The sequence below is a fragment of the Argiope bruennichi genome, chromosome 4 (assembly GCF_947563725.1).
Source record: "Argiope bruennichi chromosome 4, qqArgBrue1.1, whole genome shotgun sequence".
NCBI lineage: Eukaryota > Metazoa > Arthropoda > Arachnida > Araneae > Araneidae > Argiope > Argiope bruennichi.
The window spans coordinates 90612670-90632003 of NC_079154.1; the positions used below are offsets into that span (position 1 = coordinate 90612670).

General features: G+C 25.8%; 1 protein-coding gene across 4 annotated transcripts in view; it reads right to left on the bottom strand.

Moving 5' to 3' along the window:
• The window catches only part of LOC129966170 (cholesterol transporter ABCA5-like), a 92259-nt gene that overhangs the window by 51820 nt on the left and 21105 nt on the right, over positions 1–19334 (bottom strand). For all 4 annotated transcript variants that reach the window (XM_056080567.1, XM_056080569.1, XM_056080570.1 and 1 more), the window contains 8 exons: positions 13926–14034; positions 13660–13795; positions 12570–12634; positions 8765–9015; positions 7279–7398; positions 4934–5075; positions 3341–3431; positions 1136–1383 (listed from right to left, as the gene is read on the bottom strand). In XM_056080567.1, the coding sequence (XP_055936542.1) occupies positions 1136–1383; positions 3341–3431; positions 4934–5075; positions 7279–7398; positions 8765–9015; positions 12570–12634; positions 13660–13795; positions 13926–14034 (1162 nt within the window). The remainder of the gene's footprint in view (positions 1–1135; positions 1384–3340; positions 3432–4933; positions 5076–7278; positions 7399–8764; positions 9016–12569; positions 12635–13659; positions 13796–13925; positions 14035–19334) is intronic.

Genomic DNA, 19334 nt, shown 5'->3' on the forward strand with positions numbered 1-19334 from the left:
CGAAATCTTCTATTCCTGAGTTATTTATTTCTGATTCTGATATTTTTCTGATATTCTGATATTTATTTATTTATTTATTATTTTTATTATTTAATGCTAATAGTACCGAGGCTCATTTCATTGGTTTAATGCTTAAAATAAAATTATTTAAGCTATTTAATTGTTCTTCCATTTGGATGAATATACATATTTTTAAAGTTTTAGAAATTAAATGTGAGGCCACAATTAATAAAACATTGTAATATTCAAAGAAGCAGGATTGTATTTATTATTTAATTAAGAGTGAACCGAATTTTCCAGTTCATTAACAAGATAATATGTTTAACAAGATATATGTATTATTTATTGTAAAAACACAATATCATTTTTAAACATAAATAACAGCTATGATGTCATAGTTTTACGTCAACCTTTTAAAAACGCATATGTTGTCAAAGAAGCATACGTAATAATAATAAAGCAATACTGGTAAAGGCAGGTCAACCTTTTAAAAAACGCATCTGCTTTCAAAGAAGCATACATAATAATAATGCAATACTGGTAAAAGCAGATAAAAAATATTTGCGATTAAAAGAGGATGACGAAAATTGCCATTTATGTTTTATTCATTGCCTACGCCGATTTCGAGCTTCGAAACCCCCTAACCAAAACAACATTATGTTCTCACGTGATAAAATAGCAAAAATTAAAAAGAATTTTAGTAAAATGTCAAACTAACTCGAGTGTTACAAAGAAAATATTTGATTACTTTAAGTTATTATAATCATTGTTTATTTCTAGGAATGATAAGATAGTTTTGAATTAAAAGATAAAGATGAAGTTTAAATTATTGAATTTAAAAGAACTTTACTTAAAGTGATCTTATACTTAAATAAGAAAAAAGGCAAAAAAAAAATATTAAAAACCTCTTAAAAATATTTTTGAATGAAAATTTTGTAAAAACACAATGTCATTTTTAAACATAAATTAAATAATATTATGGAAGATATAAATATTATTGAATTTACAGCTGATGTTAAATTGACAACTGTGAATAAGTTCTATTTATTGAAATCATAAGCCATATTTATTAAAATGACATTCAAATAAATGAAACAAAAATGTTTTTATTAGAAAAATGAGGATTTTATATTACCTGATAAATAAGAAAATATCTCTTCCAAAGCCGATACACAAATAGTGAAGCAATCAGATCCGATGTCTTTGTATTGTTCCTCTATTTTACTAAAGAATTCAACACAATACGCTGCATCAAATGAGTGTAGCTTCACAAATATTTCGGAATCAGAGGTAAACATCACTTTAGGTTTAGATGGGAGATCGCTGATTAAACTCAATAATTCTGATTTGCAGTATAAAGATGGTTCCGACTGCAATGATATCCTGCAAAAGAAATCATTTTAGGTGAAAGCAGTCAGTTCTATGAAAAAGAAATTGTTAAACCATACTCAAGTTTAAATATTTAGTAAAATTATACAAATAATGAAGCTCTAAAGTAAATAATTAGGAATGCAGAAAAACACGCACAGATACTATTTTTGGGTTTCTATAATAATATCAATAAAATATCACTTAACATTTCCTATTGATTCTAGGAGTTGTTTTGATATGGAGTTTTTGAGGAGTTGTTACAAAATGTTACTAAAAATCTTGATTTACTATTTCTAAATTTCATTACAAAGATAACAGAAATAATAAAATAATCAATATATATACCCATTGAATACAAAATTTAAAAGGTTCTGTAAGTGATTTTATTTCTTTAGAAAAAAATGAAAATGAATTTATTTATTGAAAATGAATACATAAATAAAATATATTTATTTATTGTTGAAGGCAAAAGTATAACAATTTAGTAAAGTACAGATATGTTTCTAGTTCTTAAAAGAAATGAAAATATTTGACTGAAAAAGAAGAAATTTGAAAGTAATATAGAACTGAAACAAATTTTCCTCAATAAATGAATTTTATGCAAAACATTGTGTATATATATATATATATATATATATATATCTTTTGATCTTAAATCATTATTTTTCTAAGTAAACAAGGTAAATGATATTTTCATAATGGCAATAACTCATTCCTAATACTTTAGAGAGATATATACTTCCGACTCTAAGAAATGCTACAAATGATGTAGATAATAATATTTTTCATTTGAATTAAAAAATACACTTCTAAAAAATTACAAAATTATTCATTTAAGAATAGCTAACTTATCTTATTAAATATATTTAATAAAATATTATTGATACAATACCATTTTAGACACAAAGAACATTACTTTGTTGCGACTAAACCTGCCCGTGTGATAGAATTTGAAGCTAACAATTTTAGACCAATAAATGGTGGTTTCGAGAAAGAGTGAATAGTGAAATTTCCATGAGAAATAATATGTAGATAATAATATTTTTCATTTGAATTAAAAAATACACTTCTAAAAAATTACAAAATTATTCATTTAAGAATAGCTAACTTATCTTATTAAATATATTTAATAAAATATTATTGATACAATACCATTTTAGACACAAAGAACATTACTTTGTTGCGACTAAACCTGCCCGTGTGATAGAATTTGAAGCTAACAATTTTAGACCAATAAATGGTGGTTTCGAGAAAGAGTGAATAGTGAAATTTCCATGAGAAAACTATTAAAATGGTCTATAACTGTCTAAAATAGTTTTTATATGTTTTGCAGTAAAATAGTTTCAAATTCAAAGTTTTATAACTCAGTCAATTTCGATCATAGAAGATTGAGACTTTTTGTTGTTGTTGTTGTCGTTTAAAACGCTAATGTATAAAGAATATTTTACTAAATTTGAGTATTAGATCACAACGTGGTATAAAAATTTAGATTTATTATATTTTTAAACAATTATTTTATTGGCTCAAATAACATAAAACCCAATGTTTTATACAAATTAGAACATTGGAAACGTATGTTTATCTGAATGTATAGAAATTAGATATTAGATCAACCTTAGAATATGCATCCTGTATGCACTATTAATCAACTTTAAGTTAAGTAATATAAAGTAAGTTTTATATTACTTTATAAGTTTATAAGAAATGACTGTCTTGGAATATAATAATGTCTGACCAACAATTTTTTTTAGATGTAAAATACTAAATCTATTCTTTCTTATGTGTATTCGAACTAAAGGCAATTATAAATTTAAAAAATAAAATATTTGATTTTAAAGTTTAATTTTGTAAAGAGTTATCAGTTTTTAATTTAAATGAACAGTTTTAAAACAAAATACTATATTCATGACGAGTTCCATAAGTGCCTGTGATGCTATAAGGTTTTTATTTAAGGTTAAAATGTAAATACCTCACATGGTAACCTCCACCAAACTGCTTCTTTATGTCCATGGTTGTGCCGTAATATTTTAGTTTTCCATAATTCAAGAGAGCTATTCTGTCTAAAAGAAGTAAAGAAAAAAATTTAAATATGAAATAATAATACATTAATAATATACATTAAAACATTTTAGAAAATAAAACGATATACAAAGTAATTTAATATTTTCATTGCAAAAAATCTTTTTTAACGGAGCATTTTTTTTTCTTCACTTTCTCTTCATAATATCAAATATTAAAATAGTTCATAACAAAAAAAAAGAAAGAAACTACTTAATGATTAGAGGCTGATTTCGCTTAGTTCAGATCAGGAACTTCTGTTTTCAATTCATAGATATAATGTCTGTATATGTACAAAAATTCAAGGATGTTAAAGTTTACCCGATTGGTCCGAAATGTCCCTTTTTCTAAGATATCTTTTCGCTTTGTGCAACATTGAGAATGTCGAACAACAATGTGGATATACAATATCTTGTGATAAAAGGGAAAATCTGTTGTTTAAAACATCATGGAAGAAAAAAGATTCCAGATTTTTATAATAATCTCTGTTATCGAATATCATAATATATGTAAAATGTTCTATCCATAGGATTCTGAGAATTTGTTTTGTTACTATTAAATCTAATTTATTTAATATTTTATAGTTTAATCAAAATATTTTATAATTAAATTCAATACTTATTAAATACTCTTCAAAATTCATCACTTTAGCAAAGAAAAAAAATTTCTTTTGATGGTATAATAAAATAACATTCAAATAATATATAATATAATATAACTAATAATAGTATAATAATATAACATTCAAATTAAATCACTTTAAAAATTAAAAAATGATCAAAACATATATTTTTTATTTTATTACTTTTTAAAAAATCACTTTCTTAAGTTTTTCAGATATACATATCTTTTTCTTCAAATTATATTTATTAATTAACAGAAATATATTACATAAAATTGTGAATGGATTTTAAGATGCATACCATGCTAAACTTAATATAACTGTTTTATTATTATGTATTATTTATTTATAATATGACAGTTTTGTTGTATGTTTTATTTATTTATTATTATGTATTAGACAAAATACGAACATTTAGCAATACCTTATTTTATATATTGTCATGGGGAAAAACTTAAATCATTGGACACATATTGCATTCACAATTTTATCCTATATATAATGATAAACATGTCCAAAAAATTTTAAACCTCCATATTAAATAAGAAATTAATCAAAAAAATTTTAATACATGAGTGAGAAAAAACAAAACTTAATATGGGGAGAAGTAATTTAAAATTGAACAGTCATTATGGTAGCTTATCATAATACACTTATGTTGCCATCTTAAATAAAATTCTAAATAATATTTGACATATTATAGGTACAATTTTTAAATTTTTATATCATGAGTAGAAAGTTAGATCTTAAAATAAGAGAATAAAATAAACTCTATTAGATAAATTAGACCAGACTAAATATTTTAAAAAAAATCACCATGATTTAGGAACAGTGCTTCATTAAATGAAACTGATATATATTGAACAATAAAAAGCAACTCACCAGACAAGAGTTCAGCCTCATCCATGTAGTGAGTCGTGAAAAGCACAGAACGACCTAATTTAGTATACTCTTGCAACATATTCCATAATTGTCTTCGACCATATGGACTCATTCCACTACTTGGCTCGTCCAAAAGCAGGACCTATCATTTTTAAGTATTTTATGTTAGATTTATTTCAAAAATAATTAAATATTATCTTATAATTGTGTATTAAAGTCTATCGTGTGTAAAATATTTCAAGGATAAAAAGAATACTCAGATATCTTGCAAATATTTATACAAATTTTAGAACATAATAATATGAATTTCTCATTTGCTTGTGATTATTATAGTGCATTATATATAGGATATCTCAGGCAATGAATTAGTTCGCAAAGATTATTGGTAGTGTTAAATTAAAATAAATCTCTTGTTCATAACTCTCTTATAAATCATTCATAAAAAATTATAACTTTTCATAATTTACATAGTGGGCTCAGCTAAGTAATAAGTACTTATTAATAATAAGGCTGAATATATGTGTCTCTGTATGTTGGTATTCTACAGATAAGACTATTTGGCATAGAATTAACAAAGTCGAGACTTATATACTTTGGAGAGATAGTTTTTTAAAATCTTAATTTACTTTTTTATTAACTAAAAATTAAACGAAAAGGAAAATTTTTTCCCATGATAATTTCAACATATATTATTGCAGAAAAATGACTTTTGTATGTTCTAAAAATTATAAAATTCGTCTTTTGAACTACACTAATGTTTTTTAGTAATTTTTTTTCGGTTTTTAATTTGATTATTTTTAAAATTATTTTAAGCATATTTTATAACAATAAATTTCATTCCTGAATGGAAACTCTAACCATTTTGTCTCTAATTGTCTTTAATAATATTTATTCTTTTCTTCCTCTTTTTATCCAAATATTCAGCTTTTTTTCGATACTGAATAAGTTTCAGAATAAAGAATGCTCTGATATTTTTTTTTTTTGAAATTTCGTAATGCTTATGGTTAATATTCAACCCTAAAATCAGCAACGGTGAAACGTTTTTGGTCTGTGTTCAATTTTAAAAGCTACTGCTGTATCATTTGATATATTTGGATATATATAGATATAAACAGAAAATTAAGAAATGCAGAATGCAATGAACATAACATTTTAAGGCTTCTAAAATAATAAGCCTATAAAAATTCAAAATTTAAAAACATTTTCATGGAAAAAAACCATTAAGACTAAGTTCTATGAAATATTTAATCGAAAATTTTAACAACCATAAATTCCAGCGAAACAGCTGACAAAATAGCGGGAATTCTTTAATATTATTACCATTCGATAGCGTCAAAATTGTTACATAAAAAAGAATAGGTATTTACATCAATAAAATCACAGAAAATTAAATAGTTGGCAGAACTTTTATCAAGACTTACTGCAAGAAAAACAAGTGCATATTTTTTTTTCCAAATTTTTTTAGAACGATCTTATATAATCTTGTCAATTCATGACTTTAAGATAAGACCTGAAGTATTTTCTAGCTGCATAAGTCAAACAGCTAAGTTAATGAATGTAACAATATTGTTTACCTGCAAAAGTCTTTTTTTAAGAAAATGTACTATTTCTGTATTGTGAAGTTGTACTATTTTTGTACAGTGCAATTGTACTATTTTTGTATAGTGCTAAGAATTCTACGGCTCACAATCGTCTCAATTTTGTAACTTTATTTTCTAGCATATAGAAAGACTAGACACTTGGAAGCCAATACAGCCATGTCCAAAAAAAAATGAAAAATTAAGAAGATTAAGTTTTTTAATGCATTAATAAATATTAATCAATATATAATAATTAATATTATTACATATTTATTCATATATAAAAGTCTAATTAATATATACTCACCTAAACTTAAAGAGGCAATGAGTAAACTCTTAAATAATTAAAAAGAAAAATATTAATTCCATTAAAATTTCTAAAATCAATCCTAAAATGAATTTAACTGTATTGACTTCTCATTGACATATCAGTACCTATCTAATATTCCTAATCTTGCAAATTTAGTAGATCTCTTGCTTTATACTCAGTATTCAGGAAGAAAAATGGAATAATTGCTCATGAGACAAGAATGTTTAAAATGGAAAACGTTAATTAAGAAATGAAATTAGTTTTAAATCAATAAATTTAACCACAGATCAAATTTTAAAAGTGATTTAAAGAAACTTATTTAAAAGGCATTTTATAAAACCCTATAAGAACTTCTGGAAAAATATAAAACTATAGATACATAAAAATTCTATTAAAGCAATAATCAAGTAGTTTCTTTTAAAATTCCATGAATTCTAATTTAAGGAAATAATTACCTCAGGTTCACCTATCATGGCAATGGCAACACACAGCTTTCTTTTTTGTCCTCCGCTTAATACCTTGCTCCAGGTACCCTTTTTAGATAATAAATCAAAATTCTCCAGCAGTGTCGTCACCTGAAATGATGAAACATACAGCAGTTGCATAGAATATTTTTATAGAATATTGGGGATATTTTTGAAAGAGTTATTTCATCACATCAAGTGTCTTTGAAAAATGCTTTAAAACTTTAACTTATTACTTATCATTGCTTTAAATATAAAATATTTCCATATCCCCTTTTCAATAAATCAAGGATCGCCATCTATGTCTTTATAAAATATGGCAAAAGTATTCTATGAATACAGATGTATTTGAAAAAAATAGTGGAAATATTATTTAAAAATATCTAGATATCAAACTTTTAAATTTTATTTTAGCTAAATTAATTTGAGAGAAAATGATTTATTTTTATTATTTCCACTGCAACTGAAATGAAGACAGCAAACTAGGAATAGAAAAAATACCTATATAAATTAAAATGTCAAACTCTGATTGAAGCATTTTAAGCGCATTTAGAAAAGAAGAAAATATTTTTCTTATAAAAAGAAAAACCAATTCAAAGTAATGCGTGAGTAAAACTACGAAAAAATAAAAGCTTAATATTTATTATATATTTATTATTAAATAGCTTAATATTTATTATTTAAAAGCTTAACATTAGGAATATCAACAATAGATGGCAGCACAAACTTAAATGTCGGAAAATCTTGAATATTACTTTTTTTTTTTTTATTAGATTGATTTCTAATGATACTCTCAAAAGAAATTACTTCACAGATTGGTTTTAATCTTTTTAGTTATTAAAACAAATAAGCTATAATTCTGAAATCTTACTTTTATGAAAGACACTGTAAAGCATAGTAATAAAAAAAGCACATAAAAATATTTACTGTCTAGAGAATTGAATAAGTATTTTAGCAGTTTGTTTAAAACCTAATATTGATTACTAGGGAAACAATAATTACCTTGTTATTGATTTTCTTTCATAAAAAGGGACGTGTTCTAAATTTCATTTGAAAATGGAACGTAATGAAATAAGCAATATATTTTACTTCAGAAGAGATTTATTATTTGTGAAAAATCTTACATTTTATTAAAATAATATCTATTGTTGCCGTTTTATATGCAGCTATTTGGGAGAAGCGAATTGTTTCAAATTTTCACAAAATTGATTGACCAAAAATTGTTATGCCATGCAAAAGAATTTCGTTGATTCTTATTTAGTTAGTTATATGTTACACAAATAAATCTCTAACTGTTTCTATATTATCAACAAATACGCACGCTCATTGAAAATTAATCAATTGACAATCATTGAAATTTTAAATTAACAATCATTGAAATTTCAATTATTTTGCTAGCATTCATCTCATTCATTGCATACATAGCTGCTCAAATAATATTGAACTATAAAAAACCCTACGAATCCTGTTCACTAACCTTGGAATCTAACTCTACATTCGGAATTCCTTTCAGACTTCCGAAAAACTGCAAGTGTTCGTATGCATTCAATTCATCGTGTAAAATATTCTCTTGGGGGCAAACTCCAAGTTGAAAAGAAGTTGCGATCGTCATCTTGCCTTCATCCGGTGACAGTATTCTACTGACAATTTTCATGAGGCTGCTTTTGCCAGCTCCATTGGGACCCAATAAGCACGTCACTTCGCCTTTATATATTGAGAATGTCACACCTGTAAATAACCAATTACAAGAAAAGTTTAGCTTTGTAAACTGTATAACCATAGGTTTCCTCGTGATTTTTTTAATTTAATTTTTATTGGAATATATGATAATTATTTATTATTGGAATATATGATATAATTTTATTGGAATATGAAAATTTTCATAGAAATTATTAAAGAAGTGTGGTATGAATGAACAAGAAAATGGATACCAACACATATGCCAACAGCTATTACATATATATATATATTAGATATTCATTTAAGACGCCAGAATCCCTTGTTCCATAATAGACAATCTATAAACCAATGGCAACTTTTGACAACAAGAAATATTAGAAATAGTTCTTTACTGATTTGTGCAGAAGTTTCAAAGCAAATTATATATTTGAAGATAATAACTTTTTGTATAACTGTGTTCAATTAAAATGCCTACTTTTTTTCCTTTTCAATAATTATTTAAGCATAAAAAATTTTTAAAAAATTATTTCTTTTGAGAATCCCACAAATTTTAATTTTTAATAAAGGACATCAGAATATACCCTTAATTTTGATGCATGTTTAGAAGATATGTTTATCAAGATAATGTTCATTATTACTTCAGAACATTAAAGATATATATAATGACATATATTAAATTATTTGTCATTTTAAAAATGATATCAAAGATTTTACTAATACCATAAATTTTGTGTTGAAGGAATATTCAATAAAGATCAAGAGGTAAATTTTACTGCAGAATAGTTTCCAGAGAAGAAAAATATCTATTGTACGCTTCGAAATGCCTTGCGCCATCTTTTTTTCCACTTGAATTTAAATATAAAAAAAATATGAATGGTGTCGTTTCCACATCAATTTGATTATGCCTGATATGACATGCTCAATGACATAATGTCCTTCAAAATATATTGTACTAAACTAAAAACTGGAGCTGAAATAATTTTTAACAACCAAGTTAATAAGTTAAAATTAAAGCATAACTTGAAACTTTATATTTTTTATAAAATGACACTTATCTATTTATAATTATGAAGAATGTGTTTGTGTGCCTTTGTGTGTGCGTGCGAGCGTATGAGTGCAAATATGTAATTTGGCGCTCTACAAACCAAGTCTTTTGACCTTGAGCTATTGAACTGAGTACTTCAAAGCGTGGGAATGTGTACCTCAGTGTCAGTTTTTTTAAATTTTAGGTTTTCAACAAGAGCATCTGAACATATTGCAACACCAAATTAATTTTTACATTATCTTAAATTTCCAAAGTTTCCTATTACCTTAATTTTTGTTGAGTTAAATTTTTCCCTTTTTATTAATTTTGAAAAAAAAAATTAAACATATTACCCTACAATATGTCTCATGTAAAATAAAAATAAAATTTTACCAGCGTGAATACTTTACGAGTGCATGAAAAAAATTAGCTTTTATCAATGTATTACCATAACGTTGATAAAAGTTCAAATTCAAACTTTAAGTAAACTTTTACTACAAACTAAATCTAGAAAATTATAAATACATGTCTAAAAATGAAAATTATAAATAAATGTGAAATAGGATATTTTCAAAAAAATGCAAGGGAAATTTTTCTGTGGCTTTTTAAAATAATTATCTATTAATTCAATAATTATCCAAGGCAAGCATGTTTTACATACATAGAATATCCACTCTAACTAAGCGCAATTGCTAATTTCTAAACTGTTAGTAATAGCATATATATCTAATAAGAAAAATTGTCTGAATAATGTAAAGTATTTTATTTTATGTAATTTGAGTCTAAATGTCCTGATGAATTACGAATTTTAAACTTTTATATAGAATCTTGGATCTACGAATCATATTTATATAATTGTTTTTCATTACAGTAAACTGAATTGTATGTTGAATCGAAAAGGCATTTATTCAATTATCTTCTGAAGTATTGAATGAATCATAAAAGTATGTAATAGACGTAGAACTTCAATGCCGAGTAATTCTATTTTCTGTACATACAATTTTAAAAAAAGGTATCTTTTTATTTCAGCTAATTTTTTTTTGTATTATTTGAAATTTAATCACTTTACTTTAAAGATCAAATTTTTGGAATGATAACAGAAATTAGAAAAATAACACAATGAACAGGACAAGCCTTCTATAATAGTGTGAGTTGTATGATTACTAAAGGTGGAAAATATTTTGCTGCAGAAGCCATTAAGGCATAGTTATGAAAAATATTTAATTGAACACTTTAGCTATCATTAATTTTAACCATGTTTCTTTGAAATCAGAGCATAAAAAAACATGATTGATGTATCAGGAATATCCTCATATCTGATCAAGAACGACCTATTATCCCGATAATACGGGGTTATGCGTAAATGGCGTTTTCAGTCAATATATAATCTTGTTACTGTATCTTATTTCGGAAGATGAACAATGTTTTTATAGATGAATTAATCCTTTTTTTATATTTTTTCTTGCTTATCTGAAAGTTCAGTTGAATTTCTCAATGTTGATAGAGGATGATTTAATACATTTATTGAAATCAAAGCTCGATTCATTGTCTCAGAAGTTGGATTTTGAGAAAATATTCAAGCCATATTGGCAAATATTTTTGTTGATTCATTGACATCTAGATGTACATGTAAAGAAATTAATGCAAAGATAATAAAAAAGGTATTCTAAATTAATTCAGGTCTGATTTTTTTTTTCTGTGCGGGTGCTGCAAGAGTCATTCCTTGACCATACAACCAATGACCATTAATATTTATCCTGTGTTTATTCACAATACGACCGTGCCAATAGTTAAAAGCTATGAAACGATAATAAGAAAAACCACACAATACAAGCGTGATTAAAGTAAAAAAAATGGCAAAATATTCTGGCGCTTTTACCCGATAATTCCAGAAAAACTTTTTAAACCATTTTGTCTTTATAATGATATAAATTAAATTACTGTGCATATTTTGGCATGAATTTCGTACATATTTTTTTAAATTTTTGCATGGTTTCAACAATACAATTCATTGTAACAATGAATCTTAAATATTTTTCATGGTTTCATAGATAAGAAAATTATATACTACTTCGCATTTGCAGAGTTTACTTGACAATTTAGAAGGTGAAATTACATTACCACAAAATTCTATAGAGTTATTTGAAATAATTTATCCAGACACAGATTTTTAAAAATAGTATGATGCCATAAGACCATTAGGATTGTTCATATACATTATAAACAGAACACATATAAAAGGCTATTAAAATAACACGGCTTTAATATTTGTGTCAATTTAGTGCTTAAAATTACTTTATTGAAGGAATTATGAATATCGAGTCATGGATAAAAGATTTAGCTGATATTAAACACACCCAAAATTCCCTCAAACATCTTTTCGCCAAAGTGGGGAATATGCCTTAAATGAAAATAAAACCTCTTCTATGTAACCATTTTGTAAGAGTGGCTTAATAATAACTTATGTGAATAAATTGGTATTTTATTAAACCTTTATAAAAGCCATTAAATAAATAATAACTATTTTACAAATTTTTTGTATGTAAGAAAGAAGAAATTATCAAGACTAATAACTCACCATCTAAAGCAATTGTTCTTGGCTGTTTGAAACCGGATGAAAAGGCTTTTCTAATCTTTTCGAGTCTAAAAAACAAATGCATGCATTGTAAATTCTTTGATTTTTATGTTCACCAAAATAAGATTCTTAAAAATTTTGTGCTCTGATAGATTTAATATTTTATTAAAAATCCAAACAAGTGCATTAAATAATATATTTGAAATGTATTGAGAAATAGCTTGGAAAACAAATAACCCTAAAATAAAGATCGAAATAAAATCAATACAAATTAATGCCAAACCATAAAAATATACACAAAGAAAGAAAAGAAAAGAATAGTAAATAAAAATACCATAGTAAAATCTAATAAATCAGGAATTAATCATGGATTTTCTTACACTGGATTTCTTACATTTCAAAAGGATTTTACTTACTATGACTTACATGCAAAAACACTTTTCTTATGATGCCTCGTTACTTAGAAAGTCGTAATGTTGAATTTTCAGACGAAAAATATAGAACATATAAATTAAGAAAAATATTTCTTATGCAATATAAAAATTCGATGAAATTTTTCATTTAATTTTCATGATTGTTAGAAAGTTTGGTTCCATTCACAATTTGTAATAATATTTTGGATTGGTATAAATAGAATTTTCATTTACGTCAATAAATGATGTAATATCTTTAGAAGTTCAAACCCTTTTCAATGCTTCATCAATTTTTAGGTATGTTCTCTCATTTTTAAAATTATTGATTTTAGGTTTCCTTTGAAGGTTTGTGTCAAGAAAACTCAACCAGTAATTCAATCCTATTGTATAAAATGACAAATTATAGAAAAAATTTAATGTATCTGAATGTATCTTCTAAAGATAAAGTAAATTTTTTTAATGTTGGACAAAATAGTTTATTTTTTGAAAAACACATTCTCAATACCCTTTTCAATTTCTTTCTGACATTTTTCATGCATTTATGAAATAAATAATTACTTCTATTAATTTTTCTTTTGTGAATTATATTATCCCAAAATAATTTCTGTGGAGAATTTTGCACAATGAAAATTTTTATAATATCTTGAATGTTTACCAAAAAACTGAGCAATTTAACTCACTTGATACAAGGATCCAGGTTGGGCAAGGATGACGATGAGCCAATAAAAGCTTCGTTTTCATGAACATCCTCCGTTTTCCCCCCTTTTGAATTTTTGCCATTTGGTTTAAGTTTCCCCCAAGGAATAGTAACACCACCTGAAAATCATTCAAAGATGAATACAAAAATAAATATTTAGTTTGTGTAAATGAGAAAATATAAATGAAACATCTGCATAAAATATATAAATATATTTAAAAAATTAAATTTAAATAAACTTTTTCTTACATGGAGACAAATTTTCCAGAATCACATCAACAATGGAATATAGGATAAGATCAGCAAAAATTATCAAAATCGCAGGTACAGCTCCTCCGTAATCGTGCTCTCTTATAATCTACGAATAAAATTAAAAGATATTACAATGCTTATTAGAATAATACTTAAGCATTTTATAATATTGCAAGCCTGTAATATTGTTTGCCTTTGCAATTATTCTTACAGTGAGGAAAAGAGATTTACGGAATTTCTCAAATGGTTGCCGATGCCCCCAGTTGGTGTTCAGATAAATGGCGACCATTTGGCAAGAAAATAAATGTTTTCAAAAATTCAGTAATTTTGGCGATATCTATATCAAAACATGACATCAGAACTCAACAAGAATATTCTAAACTTTATATAAATGCGAAAGAGTTGAAGCGAATCAATTACTACTCCACCTTTTGGAGTAGTAATGTAGACTGTTTTATGCTGAGCGTTGTTGTGTTGTGCTGCTAGTGTTTTGTTGATCTCTACAAGAAATGATTTTGTGAACGTCTATGCTGTGCTTCGCTGACTAAGCTTCGAGTTACTTTCTGGAATAAAGTGTTATTATTTTTTACCATGCTTCTTGAACTTCTTGAAATATGCATCCACTTCAAAATTTCCAAAACATTATATATAAAAACAATTGATCAACTGACAAAACCTATACAGCCAATCCCCCCCCCAGTCCCAACCACTAGTACGATTTGGTTAATTTTTTTATCACCCAAAAGTTTCTTATCTCTAAATAGTTATTATGATGAACTACCTTTTACAATTTTCGATATGTACATTCTTTAGGCTCGAAAGACAAAGTATTCGCTTGTTCTGAATCTGTCGCAAATACCAAATTATGAACAAAGGAATCAATTGAAATGAAAGTCAATAATCATTACTGGAAAACAAGTTGGGCGCCAAAGGTGGTTAGCAGTGATTAAAATGAATGATAAATGATGTACGCTAAACAGCTCTTTCTAAAGATACTTGATTCAAAACATTTCTTTAAAAAAGGGATATATGAATTCAATAGAAGCCACAATAATATGGAATAATATACAAATAGTTACAAGGAAATAAAAAACTCCTGCAATCGATTTTCATAAAACTATTCATATCAGTTTTGTAAATACTGAATATTTATTTTAGAAATGCTTGAAAAATTATGTATAAAATTATATATCTGAAAATTATGATAAATTATGCTGATATGTATATTATTTTCATTTTTACCCATTGCAAATAGGAGATTTTTCCATTTTTATTCTAAAAATTAACTTGAAATAGCCCTTCACACAGAGATAGAATCATTCCACTAAAGAAATATCTAACCTTTTCTAATGCAATCCATCATTCTGGCCTCCTGCATAATTTATAAAGAAGGCACCACCCAATTTAATTTAGAACCCGCTGCGCTTACTTTAATATATCCTTGCAATATTTTGTCATAAACCTCTATAAGATGGCGTCCAAATCTATGCTAGAAAGTAATCTAATCGATTTTTTTTTGTCAGATCTGACCTTAACGCTTTGCAATTTAATATTTCATTATTAATCATAAGAATTGATAATATTTTTCTGCAATCCTCCTGATTTAAAAAAATAATAGAAATGAAGAATGTTTTCTAAAAAGGAAATTAAAGTACAATGATTTTCATATTTAAAATTTTACTTGATATTGGCTTATTTCTTAAATGCAAACTTTTTTCTTTGTTTATTTCCTTATTGTCAATGCACATGAAAAAGAAAAAAAAACATTAAAATGCCTTTTAGATAAATATATATTTGTAAAAGCTTGAATTAGCTTTACTTTTACTTTTTCAAATACGAAGTATATGAAGAGGAAATTGCATAATTTTCAATAAATTCGAACGCGAGATTTTAAGTAATCTCCATGGAATTATTTCTGTCTGGAAATAAGATAACTCGTAAACGCTGTCACAAAACTTTTCTGATCTGAGACAACTGAAAATTTTCTTTGTGTTCTTTACATCAATCGTACAGCTTTCTGTCAAATTCAACTCAAAAGCAACTCGAACATAGTCAACTTTCTCCTATTTATGACACAATATATTTTTAAATGATTTAGTAGATTTCTAACTCTGCTACCTAAAATATATTCCTTTATTAGTAGGGACTGTAAAATAAATGTAAACATTACAAATATATATATAAAAAATAATCCGATTCTGTTTAAGTTGTTGAACATACATTTCATCAGCGAGAAATGTTTTATATAAAACTTAAACAGCTCCTGCACAAACATATTCGGAAAATTCACTCCCAAATGACACATCTTGAAAGCATGCAATATGGTAATTAGCCAGATATATCTGTCTTACATTTTTAAGTTGTTAACATATAATAATACTTTCTTCTAAAAACCAGAATACCAAGTAGTTAAAATAAACTATAACACATAATGATTAAATTTCCGATAATTTTCTTCATTTTGTATGCAAATTCACATCTGTAAAACTTAGAAGTAAACAATATTTTAACACTCTTGATGGCAAACTTAAATAAAAGAGTTTTATGGTAAAAGTCGTTTAATTTAAATAAAATATCTTCTCTCCAACTTCTACATGGGTGAATATAATTTTTAATCATATTATGAAAATAAATTAAAATGCACAGATATATATTATCTTAAAATACTCAGAATAATATAAGTTTTTAAATATAAAAAAAATTAAATAATAAAAAGTTTCAAGGGCAAAAATTCCATTTAGATGATATATATAACAACTTTGTGAATATCTCTGACACTATTCAATTATATTTAATATAAAGGTATATTATGAATTATTTCTTTATCTAAGAGAAAACTGGTTGATTTGTGCAAATTACTTTGAGATGCATTTCTGAAGGTATTAAAAAAAAGATTAAAATCTAAACCAGAATTCCTTCTACTTAAAAAATTAGATTTGAAATCAATGTTGAGGAAATAACTCGTTAAGTTTAAATTAAACAATAGAAAATGGCAATAAGAATTTTTAAAACAGATGAATTCATTTTAAAAATTTAGAAAAAACACTTTTATATCACATTTTTTTATCAAAAAAGACATTTTTAAGAAAGATTAATTTTATGTATTACAGTAGGTAAATTGTTCGGATTTAAAAAATGCTTCCCTATTTCCTTGGTCAACAAGTGAACCTTATGAAATACTTTTTTCCAAACCTTTTGAATAATAATTAATGCCATCGCATAAAAGGATATGGCCTTTCCGAAACTTTCTTATATTTTCTCTAATAAAGTTTTTATCTCCACCCTACCTCACCCAAGCATAAAATTGTGGATCTCAGATAAGGCCACGAATGCCTTACATAGTATAATTACAAAATATTATATTTTGGCCAGAATTTAGAATTCTTACTTCATCTGCCGTGTGATGATTGACAGTATTTCAAACGATTAATCCATGGTAATATTAATTATAATTATTGTCAATAATACTCTAAAATCGAATTTCGACTTTAGATTTTACAGAACTATAATTGTAGTCATAAAAATCATATAACAAATTTAATATATTGCAGTTGCTGCATTTTTAAGTTATCGTATTTACATGCTTATGAAAGTACAAATTGACAGTCAGTCAGTCCCTTGATAAATTTGATTCCAAATTTGATAGGTACTTACACTTTAGATTTTAAATCTACGCAAAAAATCCATCTAACTTTCATCGTTTTGTAGTTATCATGTCCATTTATATTCGGACTTTATGTGAGTGTATTTCATTCAAATTTTGAGAAAAATTTAAAAGTTAGTAAACCCATATATCAAATTTCATCCATCGAGCTGAAAGCGTTTTTCAGTTATTGTATTCACAGACAGAAAATCATAATATCAGAATTGTGTTTTTCGAACTTAGGGAGATCTAAGACGTGAGGAGTCGCAAAAATATTGATTTCGAATTTTATTACAGTTACAATTCCTTCTCTATGCTTAGTATAAGAGAAAATAAAAAAAAGATTCAGAGAAAGTTGATGGTTAAAAATTCCATTATTGATTCTTTAGCCTGATAGATAAAATCAGCTTGCCTTTACAGCACATAAAACCAGAGTAAATGAAACGAATTCATGAAAGCTCTTGATCAAGAAAGCCCTTGGCATTAATTCAGTGAGCCAAAACATTTCCTGAATAATATTTAAATTTTTTATGTTGATTAAATCAGGCATATTCATAAACATTCTTTGTTTCGTAGATTTCGTGAAAGAAAAGAGAGAACAGTGTGGATTTCATGTGTTAATGCCACAAGAACTTTCAGGACAAAGACAATTATTTCGTATCTAGTCTGCAAGCTTAGCAGCTTCAGAAAAAACTTTGTCGTACACTGACCATATTTATTACTCGCACGGCCATTTAAGCCTTTTTTTAAAAATAAACTCTTAGTAGTACTAATGAGTGATTAGCAGAGAACGAAGGTAAATGTTTTTATCAGAATATAAAAGTCAATAGAGGATGATTAAATCAGGCATATTCATAAATATTCTTTGTTTCGTAGATTTCGTGAAAGAAAAGAGAGAATAGTATGGATTTCATTTGTCAATGCCACAAGAACTTCAGGACAAAGACAATTATTTTGGATCTAGTCAGCAAGCTTAGCAGCTTCAGAAAAAACTTTGTCGTAAACTGACCATATTGACCAAACTTTGTCATAAACTGACGGCCATTTAAGCCTTTTTCTTTTTTGAAATTCTTAGTAGTACTAATGAGTGGTTAGCAGAGAACGAATGTAAATGTTTTTATCAGAATATGAAAGACAATAGAGGATCAATATTAGGAAGATGGTATAGTCATAGATCGCAAATGACTGTTGGAATCAGCAAAAACACTGCGTATGAGTAGTAAAATTAATTCAAGATATCGAACAAAAAATTAATTCAAGATATCAAGCAAAAAAATTAATTCAAGATATCAAACAAAAAAATGATTCAAGATATCAAATACAACAATTAATTCAATTTATTAAACAAAAAGTTAATTAAAGATATCAAGCGGAACAATTAATTCAGGATATCAAACAAAAAATTAATTAAAGATATCAAACAAAAAAATTAATTCAAGATATGAAATAAAAATTATTCCAAGGTCGAAAAGAATAATTTTTCTTTTTTGATTCTTCTCATTTCTTATTTTCAACGAAGTTAATTTACAGGAATTTTGCTGTATTTTCTTCAATCAGTCAAATTGTTTTAAGTAAAGAGAAAAGTGTTTTTGATTTAACTTTCATATCCAAAGATCTATTCAATTTAATGTGCTTCATTTAAATAACACTATTGCCATGCTTTACAAATGAAAGATGATGGACAAGATTTAAAGTCATATCATCTTCAGCATAGTAAATACGCATAACAATCCATTAATAAAAATATGTGTGTTGATATGTGT